The sequence below is a fragment of the Callithrix jacchus genome, chromosome 1 (assembly GCF_049354715.1).
Source record: "Callithrix jacchus isolate 240 chromosome 1, calJac240_pri, whole genome shotgun sequence".
Lineage (NCBI taxonomy): Eukaryota > Metazoa > Chordata > Mammalia > Primates > Cebidae > Callithrix > Callithrix jacchus.
Window position 1 is genome coordinate 175952286 of NC_133502.1, and position 22581 is coordinate 175974866.

General features: G+C 42.0%; 1 protein-coding gene across 19 annotated transcripts in view; it reads left to right on the forward strand.

Annotated features, from left to right (window-relative positions):
* GARNL3 (GTPase activating Rap/RanGAP domain like 3) overlaps window positions 1–22581 on the forward strand; it is a 176295-nt gene that overhangs the window by 101173 nt on the left and 52541 nt on the right. For all 19 annotated transcript variants that reach the window (XM_035257825.2, XM_078327466.1, XM_078327453.1 and 16 more), the window contains 9 exons: window positions 857–921; window positions 3808–3871; window positions 8291–8317; window positions 13670–13745; window positions 14405–14503; window positions 16623–16726; window positions 17513–17621; window positions 19482–19527; window positions 20730–20836. In XM_035257825.2, coding sequence (XP_035113716.1) covers window positions 857–921; window positions 3808–3871; window positions 8291–8317; window positions 13670–13745; window positions 14405–14503; window positions 16623–16726; window positions 17513–17621; window positions 19482–19527; window positions 20730–20836 — 697 coding nt within the window. The remainder of the gene's footprint in view (window positions 1–856; window positions 922–3807; window positions 3872–8290; window positions 8318–13669; window positions 13746–14404; window positions 14504–16622; window positions 16727–17512; window positions 17622–19481; window positions 19528–20729; window positions 20837–22581) is intronic.

The following is a 22581-nucleotide window of genomic DNA, read 5'->3' on the forward strand; positions in this document are numbered from 1 at the left end:
TCAGTCAAAAAAATACTCATTGAGTATTTCTATGAATGAGTCACGGTTAGTACTCATTTAGGAGAAAAGAGACTTCAAATAAGAAAACAGATAAATATAAAAGTACGTATTATGAAAACCTCTCTGAAAGATTCAGGGGATTTCTAGTTCAAAAAGTTTTTGACTGGGAGACATTATTTTTGGGTCCCATCAGACATGTGGAGACTGTTGTCTTCTTATGATCTTTGAGGCTTGTTTGATGTTCGGCTCAGAGACCAAATTCCCCGCTGGGTGCAGTGGCTCACACCTGTAATCCCAGCACTTTGGGAGGCTGAGGCGGGTGGATCACCTGAGGTCAGGAGTTTGAGACCAGCCTGGCCAACATGGCAAGACCCCATCTCTACTAAAAATTAGCCAGGCCTGGTGGCCCATGCCTGTAATCCCAGCTACTCAGGAGGCTGAGGTAGGAGAATCACTTGAACCCAGGAGGCAGAGGTTGCAGTGAGCCGAGATCGTGCCACTACACTCCAGCCTGAGCGACAGAGCCAGACTCCATCTCAAACAAAAAACAGAAAAATAAATTCCCTTCTTATGTGGTTCAGATGGCTCAGGTGCTCTACATAATAGCTAAGACACTGAAGACCTGTATATTGAAGGCCATGCTGAAATCCACATATGTTGGGTGGGGAGATCCTGGAAGTTGCTATTAAACTTGAGCAAGATTGTTTTCAGACATAGAATGTGTTTATTAATATACATGCCCCTTGAGGAGAAAGGAGAAAGACTGGGCATGGGTTTCTTTTGAGTGACCAGAGAGGCTCTTTTGGAGATGGAAGTTGTATAACTTGTCACTGATTTGATGTTTTGACTTTTCCAGGGTACCCAGAAAATATGCCTTCCCTACAGTCCCACAAAAACTCTTTCTGTGAAGTCCATCTTAAGGTGAGTTCTAATGGGTAGAAACCCCACACATGGATTTGGAGCCCTTTATACACTGTTTTCTCCTGTGATCATTCTGATGTTACCTTTCCATTGTCTTGAGCCTTGACTGTGTGCGAGACATTTTCTAAGCACTTGACATGACGTGCATCACTTTGTGTCATCATCACAGCAACCCTGTAGGGCAGGTGCTGTGACTGTGCCTGTTTTAATAGATGAGGAAATGGAGGTTCAGAGAGAGAAAGCCAAGGTCAGATAGCAAGTGTGTGGTGGAACCAAGGCCTGTGAAACCAAGGCCTGAGTCCAGGTCCAACTGATTTTGAGCATTGTTTTTAGACATCTCCCCATACAGCATTAGTTGCCAGCTTCTTTTTTCTTGTATGCATTCAGAAACTAGTTTTATAAAGATAATCATGAAATATTTTTCCTTCCATTTTTCTACCTTGAAATAGAAACCCAGATGTCAGCAAAGAATGTGCTTATTCTTCACCAGACAGACGTTAAATGGATGGAATATCTGGGTGCTCCCTGCTCAGCCACCTCTCGTGCCCCCCACCCTCCCACCTCCCTCTCATTTCTCTCCCATGCTTAGGTGGCAGCCTCCCCTAGGAATGCCACCACTTGGATCCAGCCTGTTGCTTTGTCACAAGCTAAGATGTTACATCACAGTAACGGTAGCTTCTGTTTGTTAGGCACCGTGCTGAATGCTTTACAAGTGTTCTGAGTCAATCTTTAAACTAGCTCCATGAAGTAGATCTAATATTATCTCCACTCCACTTATCAGGAATTGGAGCCTCAGAGAGGTAAAGGGATCTTACAAAGATCTCACAGCTGGTAAATCACAGAGCTGGAGTTCATGTGACTCCAGAGCTTGGGTTGTTTAAGCAGTAATGCCCTATCATGTGAAGGACAAAGCTTATCTCAGAGCCCTGGTGATTTCCTCTCTATTTGTCTGGAGCTACATAGTGGTAGATGTGTTTCCAGTGTTCCTAGGTGACACGTAATAGCTACAACTCATCCTTACCAAAATGGCTCTTACAGTGACAAACTTGACTCTATCTGTTGGGGATTGCATCTGCTAATGAAAAGGCACCAAAGCCGGGTATGGTGGCTCATGCCTGTAATCCCAGCACTTTGGGAGGCCGAGGCGGGCAGATCACGAGGTCAGGCGTTTGAGACCAGCCTGGCCAACATAGTGAAACCCCATCTCTACTAAAATACAAACATTAGCCAGTGTGGTGGTGGGTGCCACACCACCTTTCCATTGTCTTGAGCCTTGACTGTGTGCGAGACATTTTCTAAGCACTTGACAGGACATGCATCACTTTGTGTCATCATCACAGCAACCCTGTAGGGCAGGTGCTGTGACTGTGCCTGTTTTCTCCCGCTGAGGCGGGAGAATCACTTAAACCCTGGAGACAGAGGTTGCAGTGAGCTGAGACCACGTCATTGCACTCCAGCCTGGGTGACAGAGTGAGACTCTGTCTCAAGAATAAAAAAAAGGGCACCAAGACTAGGAAGTAAAAAACGTTATATCCCACTTTCAAGCTTCATTTGGTCTTCAGATTGCAGACCTTTTCCTGTCTGCTCTGTGCCTTCTGATTTTTCTTCTGAGCAGTTCTGAAGCTTGAGTTAAGCTTCCCCACCAAGAGGCTAACATTTTTGCTGAGCACAGAAATATTCTGCTGCTTTCAAGGAGCTATAAATCTTAATTTGCTTGGAGAGTCAATTCACTTATACTGGTTTAAGATTTCTGTGAATTCTTTTTTTCTAAAAAGCAGTTTACTCAGCTGGGCACAGGGGCTCACGCCTGTAATCCCAGCACTTTGGGAGGCTGAGGTGGGCAGATCACCTGAGATCGGGAGTTCAAGACCAGCCTGACCCATATGGAGAAACAGCATCTCCATTAAGAAAAAATTAAAAAGAAAAGTTTACTCTAGCTCCTTTCCTATTTATGTTTAAAAACTATTCATGTCATTTTGTTGTAATTTCATTTAGTTATGAGTAAGGCCTTAGCTTTTCAGTACATCCTCATAGCCAGAGCAAGGTATAGCAAGATTTTAAAGATATGATAGACTATGCATTATACAGTTGCTGCCAGCAGAAGAAAAGATTTTACCTTCTTTTGTTACAAGAATGAACCTGAAAACTTAAAAGGAAATTAAAATATAAATGCTATAGAGTCACATAAGCCTGGATTCAAGTCCTGGCTCTGCTTTTTACCAGATTTTTATCCTGTTATTTAACCTCTGAGCTTCAATTTCCTCATCTTTAAAATGGGGCTAAAATAGTACTTGCCTCATAAGGACTAAATGAGACAATCCATGGAAAGCATTTATCACAGTGTCTGGTGTATTGTAAGTACTCTAGAAATTCTTTATTATTTTTAACTTTCACTTATAAATATTGGAATATTAGCTGAAAGGAACTCTAGAAAGCATCTATTTCAATATCATTGTTTTATCTTTATAGGAACTTAGGTTCAAGGGAATTTACATTGCTTGTCCAAAGCAAAACATTTTTAAAAATCTTGTTAAGTTTGGCCTAGAAATTTCAGTTAAATATTAATTATGTTTCATCACTTTAAGAATCTGGAAGAGTGGCCAAGTTTACCTGAAACAGAGGTTCCTGATTTCTCTCTCCGTCTCTTATTAGATGAGTATCATTAGGAGTCAAGTTATATAAGTCAAGTACATGTGGTGTTGGTTACTTTCATCTGTTCATTCATTGATCACTCATTTATTGATTTGTATCTTCTGAGTGTCAGGCCTTTAGGGAAAACAGCTGTGATTTTCTAGAAGTTACTTTTTAGCTTCTCTAAAGAACCGAGGTTTGCTCTACATTAAGTTTCCAGCACGCTGCAGCTCATCCTGTCCATTCTTATTTCAGTGCCATGAATCTGGACAAATTTGAGAAAGGCCCCAGGGAAATTTTTCATCCTGAAATACAAAAGGTAACATAAAATTTTATGCTTCATAATTGTACGAAATTGATTACAGTGTTAGGATAGAACTGACAGGTCATCAGTAATCCTTAGCCTAGGATACAAAGCAAAATCACCTATGCAACTTAAAAAAAAATCATCATGAGAGAACCTCACACCTACGGTTCTGATTTGATGGGTTTAGGGTAGGGCTCGGGTATCTGTGTCTTCCAGAAGTTCCTGAAGTGATTCTGATGCATAGCCATTCCTGAGAACCACAGAGCTATCCTCAGTCCACAAACCAATAGGGTGTACATTCAGAAAACTCTTATTGACTTAAAAGCCACCCTCTTTACTGAGTAATATAGAATTGTGTGCAATGTTAAAGAGATTTTCTTTTTTAATTTTTTGAGACGGATTTCAATCTTGTTGCCCAGGCTATAGTGTAGTGGCGTGATTTCGACTTACTGAAACCTTTGTCTCCCAGGTTCAAGCGATTCTCCTGCCTCAGCCTCCCGAGTAGCTGGGATTATAGACACCTGCCACCACACCCAGCTAATTTAGTAGAGATGGGGTTTTACCATGTTGGCCAGGCTGGTCTCAAACTCCTGACATCAGGTGATCCACCCACCTCGGCCTCCCTAAGTGCTGGGATTACAGGCGTGAGCCACCATGCCCGGCCAGGAATGTTAAAGAGATTTTAAAAAAATTAATCAATACAAAATGTGGTTGGTTGAGCTCTTACTCATGTAGTACACTGTGCTGGGTACCATCAAGGATAAAAGGTATCCAGAAAGCCATCCCTGTTTTCTTAGGGCTTAATGTTAAGGGAAAACAGTCTGCCTTGGGAGAGAAAATAATTTAGTCATAATTTAGGGATGGTTTATCAGAAAAATGTCAGTGAAACTTTTGTCTTGTCATTATAACCAATTTAGCTTTGAAACTTAGAAACACAGAAATCACTAGCGGTGTGCCTGCCATGCGTCAAGCTGAGATTGAAGTAGTTGAGTACACCAGGGACGGGTGACAAGGGAGGAGGCTGGAGAGGCAGGCTAGAATTTTATCCAGGAGGCAGCAGGGAGCCAGTAGAACCTTTAAGCAGGGAGCATCATGCTCAAATTTGCTTTTTAGGAAAATAATAAGAGGAGGATTTATTGGAACATGAACAGACTTTGCTTGCATATCTTTAAAATACAGTTAGCTTTCAAAATAAGGTTATCTGCTCTTGTCTTACCCCAAATATAGAGTTGCGAATTCCCATATCTTTTGTTTTGTTGTAATTTTTAAAATAGTGTTTATACCCAGCCTCAACCCCAGACAGAAATCAGGCAAAAATGTGTATGTTAGGTTAACCTATAAGCGACTTTAAGCCATCCAGGCTTATTACAAGGGATTGTTTATAACAAATTTTAAAACAAACTAGAATTATAAATATGTCAGTACCAGTGTGCCCTTATTACTTCACTCACACAGGTTATTATTCCTAATCCTCCTTTAAGCCTTGGTCTGATTCCCCACACCAACTCTGCTTCCCAGACACTGAGCCCCAAAACCTACAGAGCCAGCTCTGTGACACTTCTTTCTGCCTCTTGCTACTGAGCCAGTTCCCTCCGCAGAGCTCATCCCTGCTCAGTCGTCCCTGTCTGATTTCTCTAGAAGAGGAAAAAAGAAAAAAAAAAAGACATAGCAGCATTCTGCCTATTTATATCACAACTCTGTGCCTGTTTTTACCAAGAGTACTTTTATGCTTTCCTACATTTGTATAGGAAAGCATACGGCTTTTTTCCCCTTAAAAAAGAGGAACCATTCATGAACTTTCCCTTTGTCCTCTGTGTGTATGACTGTGTACATGTGTGTGAGCCTCAGAGATGCAGGGTGAAGGCTGTCATCACATTTCTGTAGGTTTCTCTTAGAAACAGTTGAGCAACAGGCTTTAGGAGAGAGGAAAGAGTTCTTCAAAATTGTAGGAGCCACAGAGTAAACAGAAGGTAAACCAATTGTGTTACAAAGAAGCCATCTTACCACAAAGAGAGAAGGTTGCTGCTACTGTTTTTAAATGTTATTTGTCTGTTTCTGGCTGCTATACTGTAGTAACGTCTTCCTTGACCAAAATCCAGAAGCAATGTGTGATTAAGCTAGCTTTAAATAGATAGAGAAATCAGGGTATCTGTGTGCTTCTTCCTACTTCTATCCATCAAGTTTGTTTCCAGATTATTGTGGCATGTTTCCTAAATGACCAGGTATTTTATAAAAACCTGTAGAGCTCAATTTGATTTTTAAAACATTTCTAGGTTTTAAAAAAAAGTATGTGTAAAATCACTCTCCTATATCCCATATATATGAAAAAAACCATTGTCGGCCTCAAACTAATGATTAGAATCATGCAAACATCTAAAGCAATGCCAGTAGGACTGCATTAAGAAACACCATTACTAGCCAGAATTATACCTTCTGGGCTAAAATTACACACCAGAAACCAGCAAAAAGAGGACTTAGCTGCACAAATTCAGGAACAAGAATATTTTAAAAATCTGAATCATGTTAAGTGGGACATTGGCAAATCAGGGCAAATTACATGACCATTCGCTTCTGAACAAACGTAATCCAAAATAAGGAAACTGCAACATAAATGTAACCTGACAGCCTATGACATTCCTCCTGACTCTACAGCTGAGTGTTGAGACTGTAGCCCTGAGCTCAGCCAGGACTCCTATTGCAAGGCTATGATTCCTTCACCCTAGCCCTCTGAGGAGCAGCCTCTATTACCAGGCCAGGGACTGGTTGCAAAACATTGCAGTCCTAATGCTTGCAGGGCTAGTGGCAATTGAGCAGCTGAGAGGTGTTACCTTTTTCTTATTCACTGCAGTTAGCATGGAAGGAGCACTGGCATGGGTGTTAAAAGGACTAGTCATGAGATTCAGAGCTGACACAGGCCACATGACCTTAACTGGAAATCCAATTCCTCCACCTGTGATTCAGGAACAATTAAACTGTCCCACCCATAAATAAATAAATAAATAAATATATACCCCATAAATATATATAAATATATATATATATGTATAAATATATATACTTACATCAGTAGGTATACATCAATAGGGTATTTGTATATATTTATTTATTTATTTACTTATTTATACCTACTGATGTACCCATAAAAATAAAAAATAAAAAAAATAAAAACCACAAGATGTTGAGAAAGATCAAAATAAACCATGGAAAGAGCATTTTATAATGATATATACAGTGACATGCAAACATAAAGTCCCAATGTAAAAAATATGTAACATAATTTTATTTTTTCCCAGAATTCAGAAATAATTCAGCCAGGCATGGTGGCTTGCACTTGTAATCCCAACACTTTGGGAGGCTGAGGCAGGAAGACCATTTGAGTCCAGGAATTGGAGACCAGCCTGGGCAACATAGTGGAAATAATATGTGTCTACAAATAATACAAAAAAATAGCTGGGTATGATGGTACATGCCCATGGTCCCAGCTACTTGGGAAGCTGAGGTGGGAGGATTGCTTGAGCTCAGGAGGTCAAGACTGCAATGAGCCAAGGTTGCACCACTGTGCTCCAGCCTGGGGGACAGAGCCAGACCCTGTCTCTTAAAGAAAAAGAAAGAATAAAATAATAAAGATGGCTGAGTTCTGAATGAAAGAGGCTTTCTGTTAAATAAAATCCAGGTTTGTGTGCCTCTCACAATTCTTTCAGAATTGCCTGGTCTCCAGCTGACACAGATCTTCCCCAGAGACTCTAGGGCCAGAAGGAGGGCGAGGGTCCCTCCAGCCTCCCTGCCTCCATCCTGACCCTTGGCGCCTCTGCACTGTCCCCATGGCTCACCTGGGCCATTCCTTCCCCCTTCACCCAGCCACAGGGTCCCTGTCAGAGCCTTGGCTTTGGTGTCCACTTATGAACCAGAATCTACTTTTTTAGAAGTTCTAGAAAAGATGAGACTGCCTTGTAATGAGTCTACAAACTTTTATATGGAGGGACCCAGAATGAAAAGGAAAGTAATTTAAGATTTATTAAATCTCTATTGTGTACCAGGTCTTCTACACATACTCACAGTGATCTTTACAGGGGTTAAGACAGATGTTATCCTTGGACCATGGAGAGGGAAGCAGAGACCCAAATAGATTAAATGACTTGAGCCCAAACACAGCTAAGGATGCGACAGCAGGGACTCAAAGGATTGTTTAGATTTGCTGCTCCATGCTGCTCTTACAAGATGGTCTTATAGGGGAAAAAGATCCAAGACTCTTGGCTCCCACCTTTGTCATAGTTGTTGATTCTTTCCCCAAAAACAAAGCTCCTATAACCAACTTTTAACATTATTTTCAAAATGTCAGTGTGAGCAAACCAAAGCTTGGCTTTCCCAGCAAGTCAAAGTGAAATGATTATTGTTATGCCTGCATGTAACTTTTAAAACTTTATTTGACAGGACTTGCTGGTCCTTGAAGAACAAGAGGTGAGTAATTCTATGGAGATATTTGCCCGGATCAGCTCTGCCTCCATGTTTGTAAACAGACTTCTCCTTTTACTGTAAACCCAGTCTTTGCTTTAGGCCAAACCTCCATGTAGATTTGCATAGTGGGACACATTGCACAGAAAGACCTTACTGGCATGAATTTTAAGGTATATTTTAGAATTTTCTATACATCTAGCTATAAAGCTATAAAAACAATCAAACTACTTAAATCTTCCTGGAAACATTTAATGTGTTAAGCTTATGATCAAGGTGAGTAATGAGGTTTTAATTTTCATTAAAGTAGGGTGTTTGTGCTTTATTAGGATGCTCTTCATATACAAAATGCTGAATTTATTTATATGTTGCCATTCCCTGTTGCCCCCATTAAAAATATAAATATATTGGATTTTCTTTTTTTTTTTTTTGAGACAGAGTCTCACTCTGTTGCCAGGCTGGAGTGCAGTGGCACAATCTCAGCTCACTGTAACCTCCACCTCCCAGGTTCAAGCTATTCTCTTGCTCAGCCTCCTGAATAGCTGGGACTACAGGCATGTGACACTACACCCAGCTAGTTTTTGTATTTTTAGTAGATACAGGCCTTTACCACGTTGGTCAGGATGGTCTCAATCTCTTGACCTGTGCTCTGCCTGCCTCGGCCTCCCAAAGTGGTGGGATTACAGGCGTGAGCCACCGCACCCGGCCCAATATATTTGAGTTTCTAAATATATAACTAACATAGGAAAATATCGAAAATATTATCAATAGGCAATGGAGTAAATAAATTATGGTCTATGTATCTTATGCCTCAGTAAATAGCAATATCTTTTGTCTCATTGCTCAGGCCAAACTTGGAAAAATTCTTAATGCATGTCTTTCTCTCTCCTATATCTAACCTATCAGCACATCCTGGTGACACCTCTTCATAAAATATCCCTAATCCAAACACTTCTCAACACTTCTACCACAACCACTCTGGTGTGGGGATGCCACCCCATCTTCTCTTGCCTGGGCTCTGCAGAGTCTCCTAACTCTTCTCCTGGGTTCTTCTCTCACCCTCTCATCTGGTTTCCAGATACTAGCCAATGGTCCTTCTGAAACATGTGGAATCAGGTCATCTCTCTGCTCAAAACTCTAAAGGCTTCCTGTCCCATTCAAAGGGAAGCCCCAGATCCTGACCCTGGCCTGCGAGAGCCTGCACAATCTGGCCCCACTACCTCTCCAGTCATCACACTAACTACACTGACTTTCTTATTCTTCCATCTCCTCAGAAAGAGTCTAGGGTTCCCAGGGCTGGGGATGCTTGTTCCCCAGACCTCCAACTCCTGGGTTCAAGTGATCCTCTCACCTCAGCCTCCTGAGTAGCTAGAACTACAGACTCATACAACCATGCCTGGCTACATTTTTATCCATATTTTGTTCATCTTAGATTTATGTTTGTTGCAGGAGAATTATGGAGTCCGTATGTAATTTGTAAAAGGCAAAAAGTAAGAATAGTCACATTTCTGGTAAAAATTTGAAAAATACAGAAATGCACAAAAGATAAAAGGAAAAAAATCACATGTAGTCATAGAGACAATTGCTATTAACATTTTGTTATATATGTTTGTTATATTTCACATAAAATTAGGATTATATATAGCTTTTATATCTCAAAATTACTCTGTTCATTAATCCACAGATGTTTATTGAGTGCCCACTGAGTACATGCACAAGCCTGTTGTAACAAACAAACAGAGAAAATGTACCAATGGGGAATGTGAATGTGCCCCCTGCCCCGACTTCACCACTTCCAGCCCCTGAAAGAATGCCTGTTAACTCTTTATTGCTTCCTCCTCTGCTTTTTTTGAAACTCCCAAGTTTTGAAAAATAAGTGGCTGATCTTTTTATTTCTCAATTTTATTTCCTTGCTGAGGAAATATTAGCTTGAGGCAATAGTAGTCACTTGTCATGACAACTTGAGGTGTGAGCAATGGCGCTGATCCTCCAGAGCTTGTCTGAGAGCTGTGTGGCAAGGCATTCTATTTAATCCTACTGCTTCTCTACTTGGATCAATTGGGAGCATTTTTCCCAATTCCAGCCTATTCTAGTGGTAAACTGTTAGCTGCAAAGATGGGCAGGGAACACAAACAATACTAGTGAGGCTCCCAAAAGGTTAGCATGTTGGTAAAGTGATGGCAGTGTCCTGAAACGCATGTTTTGTTTGCCGCATACAGAGGTACCCCCATGAGAGAACACAGTATCCCAAGCTGTAATACACATGGAGAGAGGAGAGATGTGTAGGAACACATGGAACCCTAGAAATATGAAGGGGTTGCCTAAATAGGAGTGGCAAGGAACCAGGGGTGTCTCATTTTGTATAAGGCCATCATTTCTCAGTTCCAAAAAATTCTTCTGGAATCATTGGGACTTTACTTTCCCCTCATACTTTGCTTTTCTCAGAAGAACTGTCATTCATAGCATACTACTAATTTCCAAGAATGTGACTGCACATTGGTTTGTAATCACATTGAGTTTTGTCTTGTAAAATTTAAAACTTAAAAAATGTAAATTTCATTCAAGCAGGAATGACAGATGTGACCTAATCTGTAAGTCGAATGTTTGAGCAGGACTTATATCCTGAGAAAACCAGTGCCTGTGGATTCCCTCTAGCAGCACCTCCCTCCAGGGGCCCAGGTCTGGCCTTGAGACCTTGAGAGCTCTGAATGTCTGGTTAAAATGTTATCTGTTACAGTCCAGTTGCCCAAGATCAAACCATCCCCTTCTAAAATATGAAATAACTCATTACAATGAGCCATACCTTGATTTCTGGAGATAGGTGAAAACTGTTAGTCATAGACATCATTTGGGAAGTCCTGGACACCATGTTACCTAAATGAGGCCCTATAAGTAGGTTCAAGTACTTAACAAGGCCTGTGGAGCACCAGTCTTTCTTAATTCTCCTTAAATCTCCACCTGAAGCAGGAGAAATTCATATAATTTATCATTTACACTGGGACCCTTTGAGAGTAATTATTAATAACATCAGGACAATAGATAAAACAGATATTACTTTATGTGCTTTTTAAGGGATCCTTGAGACATGGGCTTACTGTCATCACTTCCAAAACAGAGAAAGAAAAGTTACAAACTATAAAACCCTAAAGTGAATCGAGGTCCTTGAAAAACTTCCAAGAAATTTATCAAAAGCTAGTTAGTGAGGAAGCAGTGATCACTTGGAGACATCGTTTGAAAAATCAGTTGTTTTTGACCAAGTTTATTTTTTTTCTCATTATACATAAGGTCACTTATGTCATTAATATTTATTAATCTTTTCCAATGTACTGTGGTCAGCACTGGGGACTCAGTGGAAAGGAAACAGTGTATGATCTCCCCTGCACAGGACTCAGGTTCTAGTGGTAGAAACAGACAAATATGCAAGTTCAATAAAAGATTTACAGAGTGTGAATAGTGCTTCGAGGAGAATAAACAAGGTGCTCTGATGGAGAATAACAGCAGGAAGGAGGATGGCTTTATATGGGGAGATCAGGAAAGGTCACTCTGGAAATTAACACTTGAGCTGAAACCTGCATGATGAGAGACAGCCGGCCATCCCTGAAACTGTGGAAGAGTCCAGGTGAAGGGCTCAGTTTGGGAGTGTCCTCCCTCTTCCTAATTCTATGTAGAAAACTACTGTTAGTGATGGGTGTGCATCTCAGGTGTGTTGTGGACAAAAAAATGTTTGGATGCACAGCCTCAGAACTTAGATTTTCAGATTCTTAATTCTCCCAAATCTAGCTATCCTGAATGCTGGCATTTGCCTTCATCTCCCACCTCTGACCCACAGGCCAGTGTGCTTTAAATGTCTTTTTCCCTTGTCTACCTTTAATTGACCACCAAGAATTTCTCCATCTAGTGGTGAGTCAACCAACCTTGTAGGTTGATTCTCTTCCAACATTAGATTTTGTGTTTATTATGAAATACTCAGGTGCACAAAAAAAAAAACAGAATAACATAACGACCTATGAAACCACTACTGACGGCATGGTGGCTCACACCTGTAATCCCAGCACTTTGGGATTTCCAAGGCAGGCATATTGCCTGAGGTCAGGAGTTCAATACCAGTCTGGCCAACATGGTGAAACCCTACCTTTACTAAAAATATAAAAAAATCAGTGGGATGTGGTGGCATGCGCCTGTAATCCCAGCTACTCAGGAGGCTGAGGCAGGGGACTATTGCTTGAACCAGAGAGGTGGAGGTTGCAGTGAGCCAAGATCATGCCACTGCACTGCAGCATGTGTGACAGAATGAGACTCTGTCAAATAATAATAATAATAATGATAAAACACTACCCAATTTAAGAAAAAACATTAAAAGCTGGGCATGGCGGCTCATGCCTTTAATCCCAGCACTCCGGGAGGCCGAGGTGGGCAGATCACCTGAGGTTGGGAGTTTGAGACCAACCTGACCAACCCCCATCTCTACTAAAAATACAAAATTAACCAGGCATGGTGGCACATGCCTGTAATCCCAGCCACTCAGGAGACTGAGGCAGGAGAATTGCTTGAATCCAGGAGGCAGAGGTTGTGGTAAGCCAAGATAACACCATTGCACTCCAGCCTGGGCAACAAGAGCAAAACTCTGTCTCAAAAAAAGAAAAATTACAATTGAGGCCCTGTTTACCACTCCCTGACCCTGTTCCTCTGTCTTCCTCCTTTCCTTGTGGAAGCTGCTATTTATCATTTCCACCAGATCAGAATTAATTCAGTTTAAAGTTGGAGATGGTAGACTGCACATTTGTACCAGCTACTGCTTGCTTGACTTGGGCTTTTTTTTTTTTTTGCACAGCTGTTTTTTGACTTCTTCAGATTAAATATCTTTAGGAATTGGGAAAAATGAGCTCTTGGTATAAATTGCCTGTAATTTTCATTTCTATTTCTAAAAGAGTCCACAATATATCAGCCTGAGATTATGTTAAGCTTTAAACTATAACAAACTCTTCTTCTCTGACTGGGATTTGGGCTGTCGCTCTTGGGTTGATTGGAAGATGGTGCCAGGCCAATGTTACTATGGCCATTTGTTGGAATTCTGTTTTGCTGCAGAATAGAACTGCTATCCTAAAGATGCCATTAATAATGAAATTACAAATGAACTAATTCATAAAAGCATACAGTCTCAACCACAAGCTATAAATGCCTGTAAAAATGAAGGAATGATTGTTGTTAACATTGGTCAAAACCCAGATGGATGGGAGGAAGGGATCTCCCGACTGTCCATCCTGGTGACTGCCATTGTGCTAAGTCACAAACAGCACATCTCAGAACTATTTATGTTTTGATGATAAAGTTAACTCTAACCCTTTTTGTTATCCTAAGGGCTCTGTGAATTTCAAGTTTGGGATTCTTTTTGCCAAAGATGGGCAGCTCACTGACGATGAGATGTTCAGCAATGGTGAGTGATCTCCTCCCACTTTCTGCTGCCAGAGACCCTGTCCTGCCTTGTTGCATTCTTACCAGTTGGAGCTGAACTCTCTGTTGAGTTGGAGTCTTTAATACGAGGAGACAGTTTTACACAATTTCAGGGTGACTTTTGTAGGGCTGTTGCTTTGTTCATTTGGCAAATATGTATTGACCACCTCGTTTGTACCCAGTCACCATTTTGGGCACTGGAGAGACAGAAGAGCATATGGGATTTGGAGAATTTGGTTCTACATGGCCTCAAGAGCAGTGGAAGATTTTTCTGTGATTTTTATGAGAGGGAGAATTATAAAATGATGTCATCTTCCTATTATTTAGCACTTTTCATGTTAAATACCTACTTATTCTGAATATAATTAGATAACATTTTCATTTTACAATATTAAACACCTGTGGTCCCAGTTCAGCAGTAGTAAACTGGGTTCATCTGTTTCTATAGTTTTCCTTCCCTTGGAATCCTGAAAATTGTGGGACTTCCTCATGGTCCTCAAGAAGGAAATGTGACTTACCCATGCTGTATACCATGCATATATCAGCAGAGCCTAGTTAATTTTCCAGTGATTCTGGTGCATAGTTAGAAAATCAGGACTTGTTGATGCCCATACTTTCTTCATATTCTACCTCTTCCTGCAGAAATTGGAAGCGAGGCTTTTCAAAAATTTTTAAACCTACTGGGTGACACAATCACTCTAAAGGGCTGGACGGGCTACCGTGGCGGTCTGGATACCAAAAGTAAGCCTGCCTCTTGATCTGTTCTGTTGTAATTTCTGTAACTTTTGTAAGTCAGCCTGATCTGTGTCTGAACTTATACCTAAGATAGGGGAAGGGATGGACAAGAGACGACTGGAGGGAGGTGAGCATCACACCCTGTTCAGCATGGAGTCATGGACCTGTTTGGCACTTCCATTGAGCTTCGTAAAACTAAATCAGCCCTTACAGCCCTGGACAGTGTCAGAAGTCCTGGTCTGCCTATGAATATTACTGGCTCAACAGTATCTGTGTGCCAGGACTCTGCTGGGCTCTGGGGATATCAAAGTGGATAAACCAACATGGGGTCCTCCTTTCTAGGAGTCTACAAGGGACAGCACAGATGTTATGCAGATAATTATCAAATGGTTTAGCACTATGTACTGAGGGCAATCAAGAAGAAAAAGTACAGAGTGCTATGGGGCATTTTGCCTAACCTGGGAGATTAGGGAAGGCCTCCCTGAAATTTTTTGAGACCAGAGGGAGGGGTGAGTAGGAGTTAATTAGAAGGTCTCAAGGGGAGAAGAGAATTCCAAGCAAAGAGAACATCTGTGAAGTCCTTGAGGTAGAAAAGAACATGTTGTATCCTAGAAACTAAGAAAATTTGTTTATGGCTGGAGGGAATGAGGCACTCAGAATGATGCAATATGTCCTGGAGTAGGAGAGTGAGCATGACCCTGCAGGGAGTTTGAGGTTTTATTAATAAGTCTGGATTTTATTCTCTGTCAATAAGGAGTTTCACGTAGGGGAGTGGTGAGATTAGATCTGTACCTTTGAGCAGACAGGGGAGGCAGAGGAGAAGCCTGCTCTCAAAGGCCGTTGCAACAGTCCAAACAAGAGATAGGGTTGCCTTGGGAGAGGGCTACGGGTCGGAAGGGAGACAGGGGGACTAATTCAAGAGCCATTTACATGGTAGAATTGGCAAGTGGAGGATGAAAGAGGAGAGAGTAGTCAAAGACACTTCAGGATTTCTGCCTGGGTAGCTGGGTGAGAGTGGCACCAGCAGTGATATTGGAAACACCTGAAAGGAAGCATTCGGGGGATGGGGGCCTGCGTGGGGGAAGGTAGGTGAGATTACAAGCTTACAAGCTTAGGTTTGGAAGCACTTTCACCATCTCATTTTTGTGTAGCGTTGCTAGCTTTTCCCTTTGTTTCTGTTTTTTTTTTTTTTTTTTTTTTTGCTTTATTTGATCTTCACAGTTGGTCCTTGAGGTAAGTCAGGCAGGGAATGTGAGGCTCTTTTGGCCTAATAGTGATAGGCTTCAAGTCCAGGTACCCTCACCCCCTGCGAGCCTCATCTTCCCACCACAGCATCACAGATTCTGAATTTGGAAGAGCTAAGTGTACCTTAACTGACAGATGCAGGGATGAAGCTCCAGTTGTCAGGCTCCAGCTTCACGGAACACACATAAAGTGCACATGGTGAATTCTTCAATGCCTGACACTCATACCCTCACTGACAACCCCCAGCCTCTCCATTAGGTCATAACCACCATCCACTGAGCCCTTGATACAACCAGGCATTCTGCTAAGCATTTTGCAAATATAGTCTCATTGAGTCTCCCCAATATCCCTAGGAGTTACATGTGATTTTTATCCTTATTTTCAAATTAAGGAACTAAGGCTTAGAGAGAAGTAACTTGTCAAAAGCCACATAGCCAATGACAGCTTGAATCCAAGTCGGCCTAATTGTAAAGCCTGTACTTTTTATCACAATACAGTTCTGTCACAGATGCCACTTCCTTTTGGTTTATGGACATAATTGTGTTATCTTGTGTTAATTTAATTCTGTACCGACCACCGCAACTGTAGGGCAAGGAAGTGCAATACTCTCTTCTTTACCCTGGACTTCTTATGACCTCCTCCATTCTGAGGCAAGGAATGAATCAGATAGCAAATGAACTTAGGGGAAGAGGAAGAGGCCTTTCCATGTTGGGGGTTGCATCAAGTGGAGGGTTGTTGCTTGCTTCCGTGCAGGTGGATAATCCAGACTGATCTTTGAGAATGTCTTGTGTACTGTATTTTCCAGGTCTGCAAATGAAAACACTTTCCTTATGGCTCTGGAATTCTCTGTGTTCACTAAATGCATGTTTATATTTTGCAGATGATACCACAGGGATACATTCAGTTTATACTGTGTACCAAGGGCATGAGATCATGTTTCATGTTTCCACCATGTTGCCATATTCCAAAGAGAACAAGCAGCAGGTACATGTGAACATACAACCATCTAGTGATGTGAATGTGAAGAGGGCACCATCATGATTCCATAGAATTAGAGGCTATGTCAGTTAACATATGAGCCGAACTGCACCCACCAGTTTAGGGATGCTTTTGGCAGTCTGTTTTGGAACTTTCAAAAAATCTTAAGAAGAGCTGTTCTTACTGGTGCTGTCAGCTTAGAGAAATAAGGGATGAGAGATAATAATGTGCATGCATGTTTTTGTGTAAACATGTATAGGTATTTGTATGAGCACGAGTGTGGTTTCATACTCTTTTTTTTCTCTCTCTTTTTTTTTTAAGTATCTTTGATTTACACATTCTCCTATCTAACATGGACTCTTGAGAGACTATTTTATATAGATACTTTTCTCTGTGACGTCTCTAAGTGTGCCTTGTGTCTTGTCAAAATGAGACTATCCAAGACATAGCATAAGTTGGGTCCTGCGTGATGGTTGACAAGTATTGTTTTCAGGTCACTGAAGGAAGTTAACACTGAATGTCTACCTGGGCTGTGCCAGGCTTGGAAAAAATCTCTATCTAAGACACTCCTCACCCACCCCAGAGCTTGGTCACTGAGACAGGAACAGAGGAGATAGGTTGGAGAGCACGGGCCTAGGCTGGCAAAACATGGGAGGCTGAAGTCTAAGATGTCTGAAGTTCAGGGCTCTGTCATAGTGACTGTGGTTTGTTGTATTGGATTATGTTTTTTAACTCTGTGAATGTGCCGTGTTTGAGAATCTTTCTCAGTGGTGTTATTTATGCTTACTACAGGTGGAAAGGAAACGCCACATTGGAAATGATATCGTCACCATTGTGTTCCAAGAAGGAGAGGAATCTTCTCCTGCCTTTAAGCCTTCCATGATCCGCTCCCACTTTACACGTATCCTGGGCCTTTGTAAATGCTCCAGCATGGCAAGCTGTGCTTCAGCCTCATTAGACTTCCATGACCCTTAAACCAAGTCTTGTCATGGACTTGCTTTGTAATTCTAGATTTAGACCCACTTTTTGGGAATTTTTCCTAAGCATTGTATGTAGTTCCCTCTTCCTCTCTCCTTCTATTTCAGTAGTAGATGGATTAATTCCCAAAGAATTCTTGACTCCTGAAATATGGTTCTTTTCCTCAGGTAGTCTATAAAATAAGGGAAACTTTCTGCCATCCTTTAGTCATAAACGATGTAGAAGAATTATAGGTAGTGAATTATCTGAGAAATTTGCTTTAGGCATAAAAGCTTGTAAGTTAAGCTAAAAGGCTGAAATAATTTTCCTTGTTGATTTAGCCGGCAATAGCTAGCTGCTGTATTACCATCTCTTGAAATTTGAGAAATGATGGAATTAATAGTATTTTTATTGATTCCTCTAATCCCTGTTCAGCTCATATTGCTGGCAAAATCCAGCAATAGGGCTGAAGTTCCTATGGTGTCTGAGCTCAGTTCTGCCAAACAGGCATGGGCCATGAGCTTGGCCCGCCCAGCAGACTCACTGGCCACTCAGTTGTGGCCCTGGTGCTCTGAGTCCCAAGCCATGACAGCATAACCCAAAGTTGATGGCTCTACTGGTTGTACATAATAAGCATAAGGCAACAAATCAGCATTTTCAGAATAAATTCTACTTGAGTTACTCATTTCTCTGGAGGCTCCAAGTAAACATGTTTGGAGACAGGCCCACTATGACTCATTGCATCTGGAGACTTGGACTTGTTTCCTGTAACATAAAAATAGAGGATGGAAGTAAGTGTTTGAACGTTAACAATTTCCAAACTTTCTTCCATGAGGCTGGGAAGAAAACGATATGTACTTGCACCTTGGTTAGAATTTTCTCCCCTTTTCATCCCTGTTTTCTCAGTAATAGCTTCCCCTGTCCCCTGGGATTTAGGACTAATATTTCCCCTTTCTAGAGGTGGTTCTTCTTTTATAACAGAAAACTTCTCAACTTTATAGCAGAAGTGGCAGTCTGGTGACTTCAGGTGATTGAGAGGTAGTCGTTTTTTATAATTTTCCTGAGTTACACATTTTAGATTTGTTCCTGAAAAGGGGCAAGCAGACCATTACGGCAGATTCATTCCAGGGAGCCTAGAAATGGAGACACTAAGGAATCGATGTCTTCATAGTCCTAGCTAAGACAGAGGGTGGGAGATAGTTGGTGGAGGTGGGAGGGGAGGAAGAAGAGTAGGAGAAAGGAAGAAGCTGGATGGATTCTTTCCAGCTATTTTAGACTCCGCAAACCCCAGCGCAAGCTAAGTAGATTCTGCTCAGAATCTGCCACCAGCTACCACAGGCTTGTTTTGTTTTGTCTACCAAACCCAAAACGAGAGAAAGGGAAGGTGTTCAGCAAAACATATAAATTGCTTTCCCTTTTGAAATGTGTGAGATGAAATGTATTACTAATTTCCTATTGGGATCTTGTTTGTATTTCCAGGCCAGGAAACTGTTCTTTTTGCTTTGCTGACTACTTAGTTGTTTAATAGCTATATTTCTGTTGCTTTTCTGACAGCTTTGGAAATTTAACACTTTCCCCCAAAGGAGGCGCACACAAACATTGAACCTACTCATGGTGCTATCACATAAGGCTCCCTGGGCTGTCTCTTGGAAAGAAGTACAGGTTCTGTCCCAACCTAAGAGTGATAGGTGCCCTAACCACAGAAGCATTGGTCGAGAATGACTCTGCACAAGAGATTTTCAGAGCTCAAGCTGTCAGTTGTGGGCATCAGTGTTGTGATTAGTTCCCTTAACCATCACCACAGATATTTTTGCCTTAGTGAGGTACGATCAACAAAATGACAATTACAGGTAGGTAATGACTTTGTCTCGATTGCTTGTTCTAATTCTCATGCTTGTCAACTTAGCACTGATTTTTTATAAGACTCTTGATATATGTATTTCTTGATTGATGTAATATGAGTGCCTTCACCTTACAAAACTTTCTTCAAGGCCACCATCTCCTTAGGAAACATTTACTTCATCCAGTGTTGTTCCATGCAGGGGACTCAGGGGTCAGGGTTAGTTTGATATTTTATCGTACTTTACCAGGGGAACAGGTTTGATATATTTGCTCTTCATCAGCGTATCCTCTTTCCTAGTCTACATTCTTGCCTGCTTGTCTTTCTGTTCTCAAATATTAATCTGTTAAAAGGTATTGTGTTGTAAAAAGAACCTGAGCTTTGAGCCAAATAGATCTGGGTTTGAATCCCAGCTCTATAATTTATTTGAGGGTTCAAAAAAATTATTTTATCTTCTTGGAGCCTCAAGCCTTCTGTGTAGAGTGAAGGTAATGACACTACCCGGGCAGGTGTAGTGAGAATCAGAGGAAATGCTGTATCTTAAAATACCATGTACACTGCCTGGTATGTAGCAGGTGCTCAGTGATAGCCATTGCTATTCTTCCTGGGTGCCTGGCTTGATGGATTGGACCATGAAGGATTCAGGAAGATTTGGTCTTTGCCCTCAAAGCACATTGACTAAGCTGGAGGGGAAAGCAAGTTGGTGGCCTTGGCTCTGGCAGACCAGAGTAGTGACTCCTGCCATGGAACAGATATTCCTGACACATTCCATATGTGACTGGACAAATGGAAGGACAGAATAGTGGTATATTAGTTCATTTCCACATTGCTGATAAAAACATGCCTGAGACTGGGAAGAAAAAGAGGTTTAATTGGACTTACAGTTCCACATGGCTGGGAAGGCCTCAGAATCATGGTGGGAGGTGAAAGGCATTTCTTACATGGTGGCAGCAAGAGAGAATGAGGAGGAAGGAAAAGTGGAAACCCCTGATAAACTCTCAGATCTCATGAGACTTATCCACTATAAGAGAATAAGCATGGGAAAGACCAACCCCCATGATTCAATTACCTCCCCCTGGGTTCCACCCATGATCTTATGGGAATTCTGGGAGATATACTTCAAACTGAGATTTGAGTGGGAACATAGCCAAGCCATATTAAGTGGTGATCTTTGAAGAAAACCCAACTAATTCTGTAATACTCTTTACATAGGCTAAAAATATTTTCAGAAGAGAGTGTACCACTCTTTGGCCCTCCCTTGCCAACTCCACCAGTGTTTACAGACCACCAGGAATTCAGGGACTTTTTGCTAGTGAAATGTAAGTTTCTGTGGACTTTTTGCTGGTGAAATGTAAGTTTCTGTTTTGAAACAGTTTTATAACTTGTTCTATGTCAAAATATATTTCTTCAGATTCTCCCAGGATGCTGAATAAGAAAATGTCATTGTTTAAGCATTAATTTACTGCATGACATAATGTTTAGTATTCTGGCCATGTTGTGCATGTTTTCTCCTATGTTTTCTTCCCCACCTTCCACGTGCCACCTGCCTTGAAGCTTCTCTACACTCACCCACTCATGACCCTGGGGCCTTAAATTCACCCTTCTGCCCTGTGTTCTGATAGAGCCATTGCTGAATCTCTGCTTATATATGTATCTGTGTCTGTGTTAGAGAGTGGGTTGTAGGTGAGGGAAAGAGTGGTTGTGGATATATGCTTAGGGTTAGGGAGAGTTGTTGGGGAATGTATGTGCACACTTGTGCAAGTGTATATGTGCACCCATGTACAAGTGTGAGAGAGAGACAAAATGAGAGCATAATGTGTGTAGACCCTGACTGCCCGGCATCACTTGCTGGTGAGCACATATTTTCACTCTACTGGTTATACCCAAATACCTGACTCTGAGCCCACATCTGCTGAAGCACAAGAGCTCTGTGCATGCCTCCCCAGGGCACCCTGGGAATTATATCTGGAAGTCCCATGGTGGGATTGTGTCATTGGTGATCAGAAACAAGTTACTTGGGTTCATCCACTGTAGCTTGCCAGCGCCACACCCTGGCAGGGCTGCTCGGTCTTTGCCTTCCATGGGGATACTGCTTTGCAGCCTCCTGCCAGGCATGCTAGGAGTTGCAGCTGCTTTGCTGTCTGCCTCTTGTCCCCACCCCAGCCCCTCCCCACTACAGTCTTTGCCTAAGTCTGTTACTGTTGCCATGCAGCTTTGAGACATCTGGAATGCCCCTGTCTTCTCTGTCCATCCTGGTCACCTGGCCTCAAGGTAGCATTGACTGAATCCAAAGCCTCACTGAGTCCTCAGTGGACAAAGGTTCCCCAACTTCCAATCTTAATCCTACTCCAGTCTTGTCCCAAACCAGTCCCTCAGGCCAGGGCAAGGGACAGGCACATGTTTTCTCTCCTCTATCTTCCTATCTCCCCAGTTACTCCTTCACAGTCCAGAACATTATGCCTCCTACACAAAAACAGATAGTTCCAAGCATGACTGTCAGTTCCAGTCACCAGAAACATCCCAGTCCTGGCCAGGCTATTTGATAGCCTCTCTTCTATGGAAAACCCGTCCCTTCCCTTACAAAGACCTCTGCATGATTCCAGAGCTTTCTCCTGGATAACAGACACAAGAAAGGTGCCTTTGCTGAGGCTCCCTCTGCTCTCCAGCTGGGCTACCAGCATTGTTACCTCCCATACTCCAACCTGTACCAGGGTCCGTGGGTGATGTCTTCCTCGACACATTAGAACCAGCAGACACTGCAAACGATGTGCAACAGACGATAATTTTGTCTCTCCCTTTCCAGTGTTTGTACTCCTTATTTCAAATGCTAGAACAAGGTCCCCAACTCCAGTGCCTGGAGACCTAGGCAGGAAGCATGAGCAAGTGAGTTGGGCTGAGTGGAGGACAGTCAGGAGTGCTGGGAGTTGTGGCACACTGGAGAGTGTGTGCTCACTCCAGCCAGCTGAGGCCTTTCAGAGCATGCTCCATGGCCAGGGTTGCCAGATATTCTGAGTTTTCAAATCAACACAGAAAGCTGAAATTGTATGTGACATTGCCCGAGTCT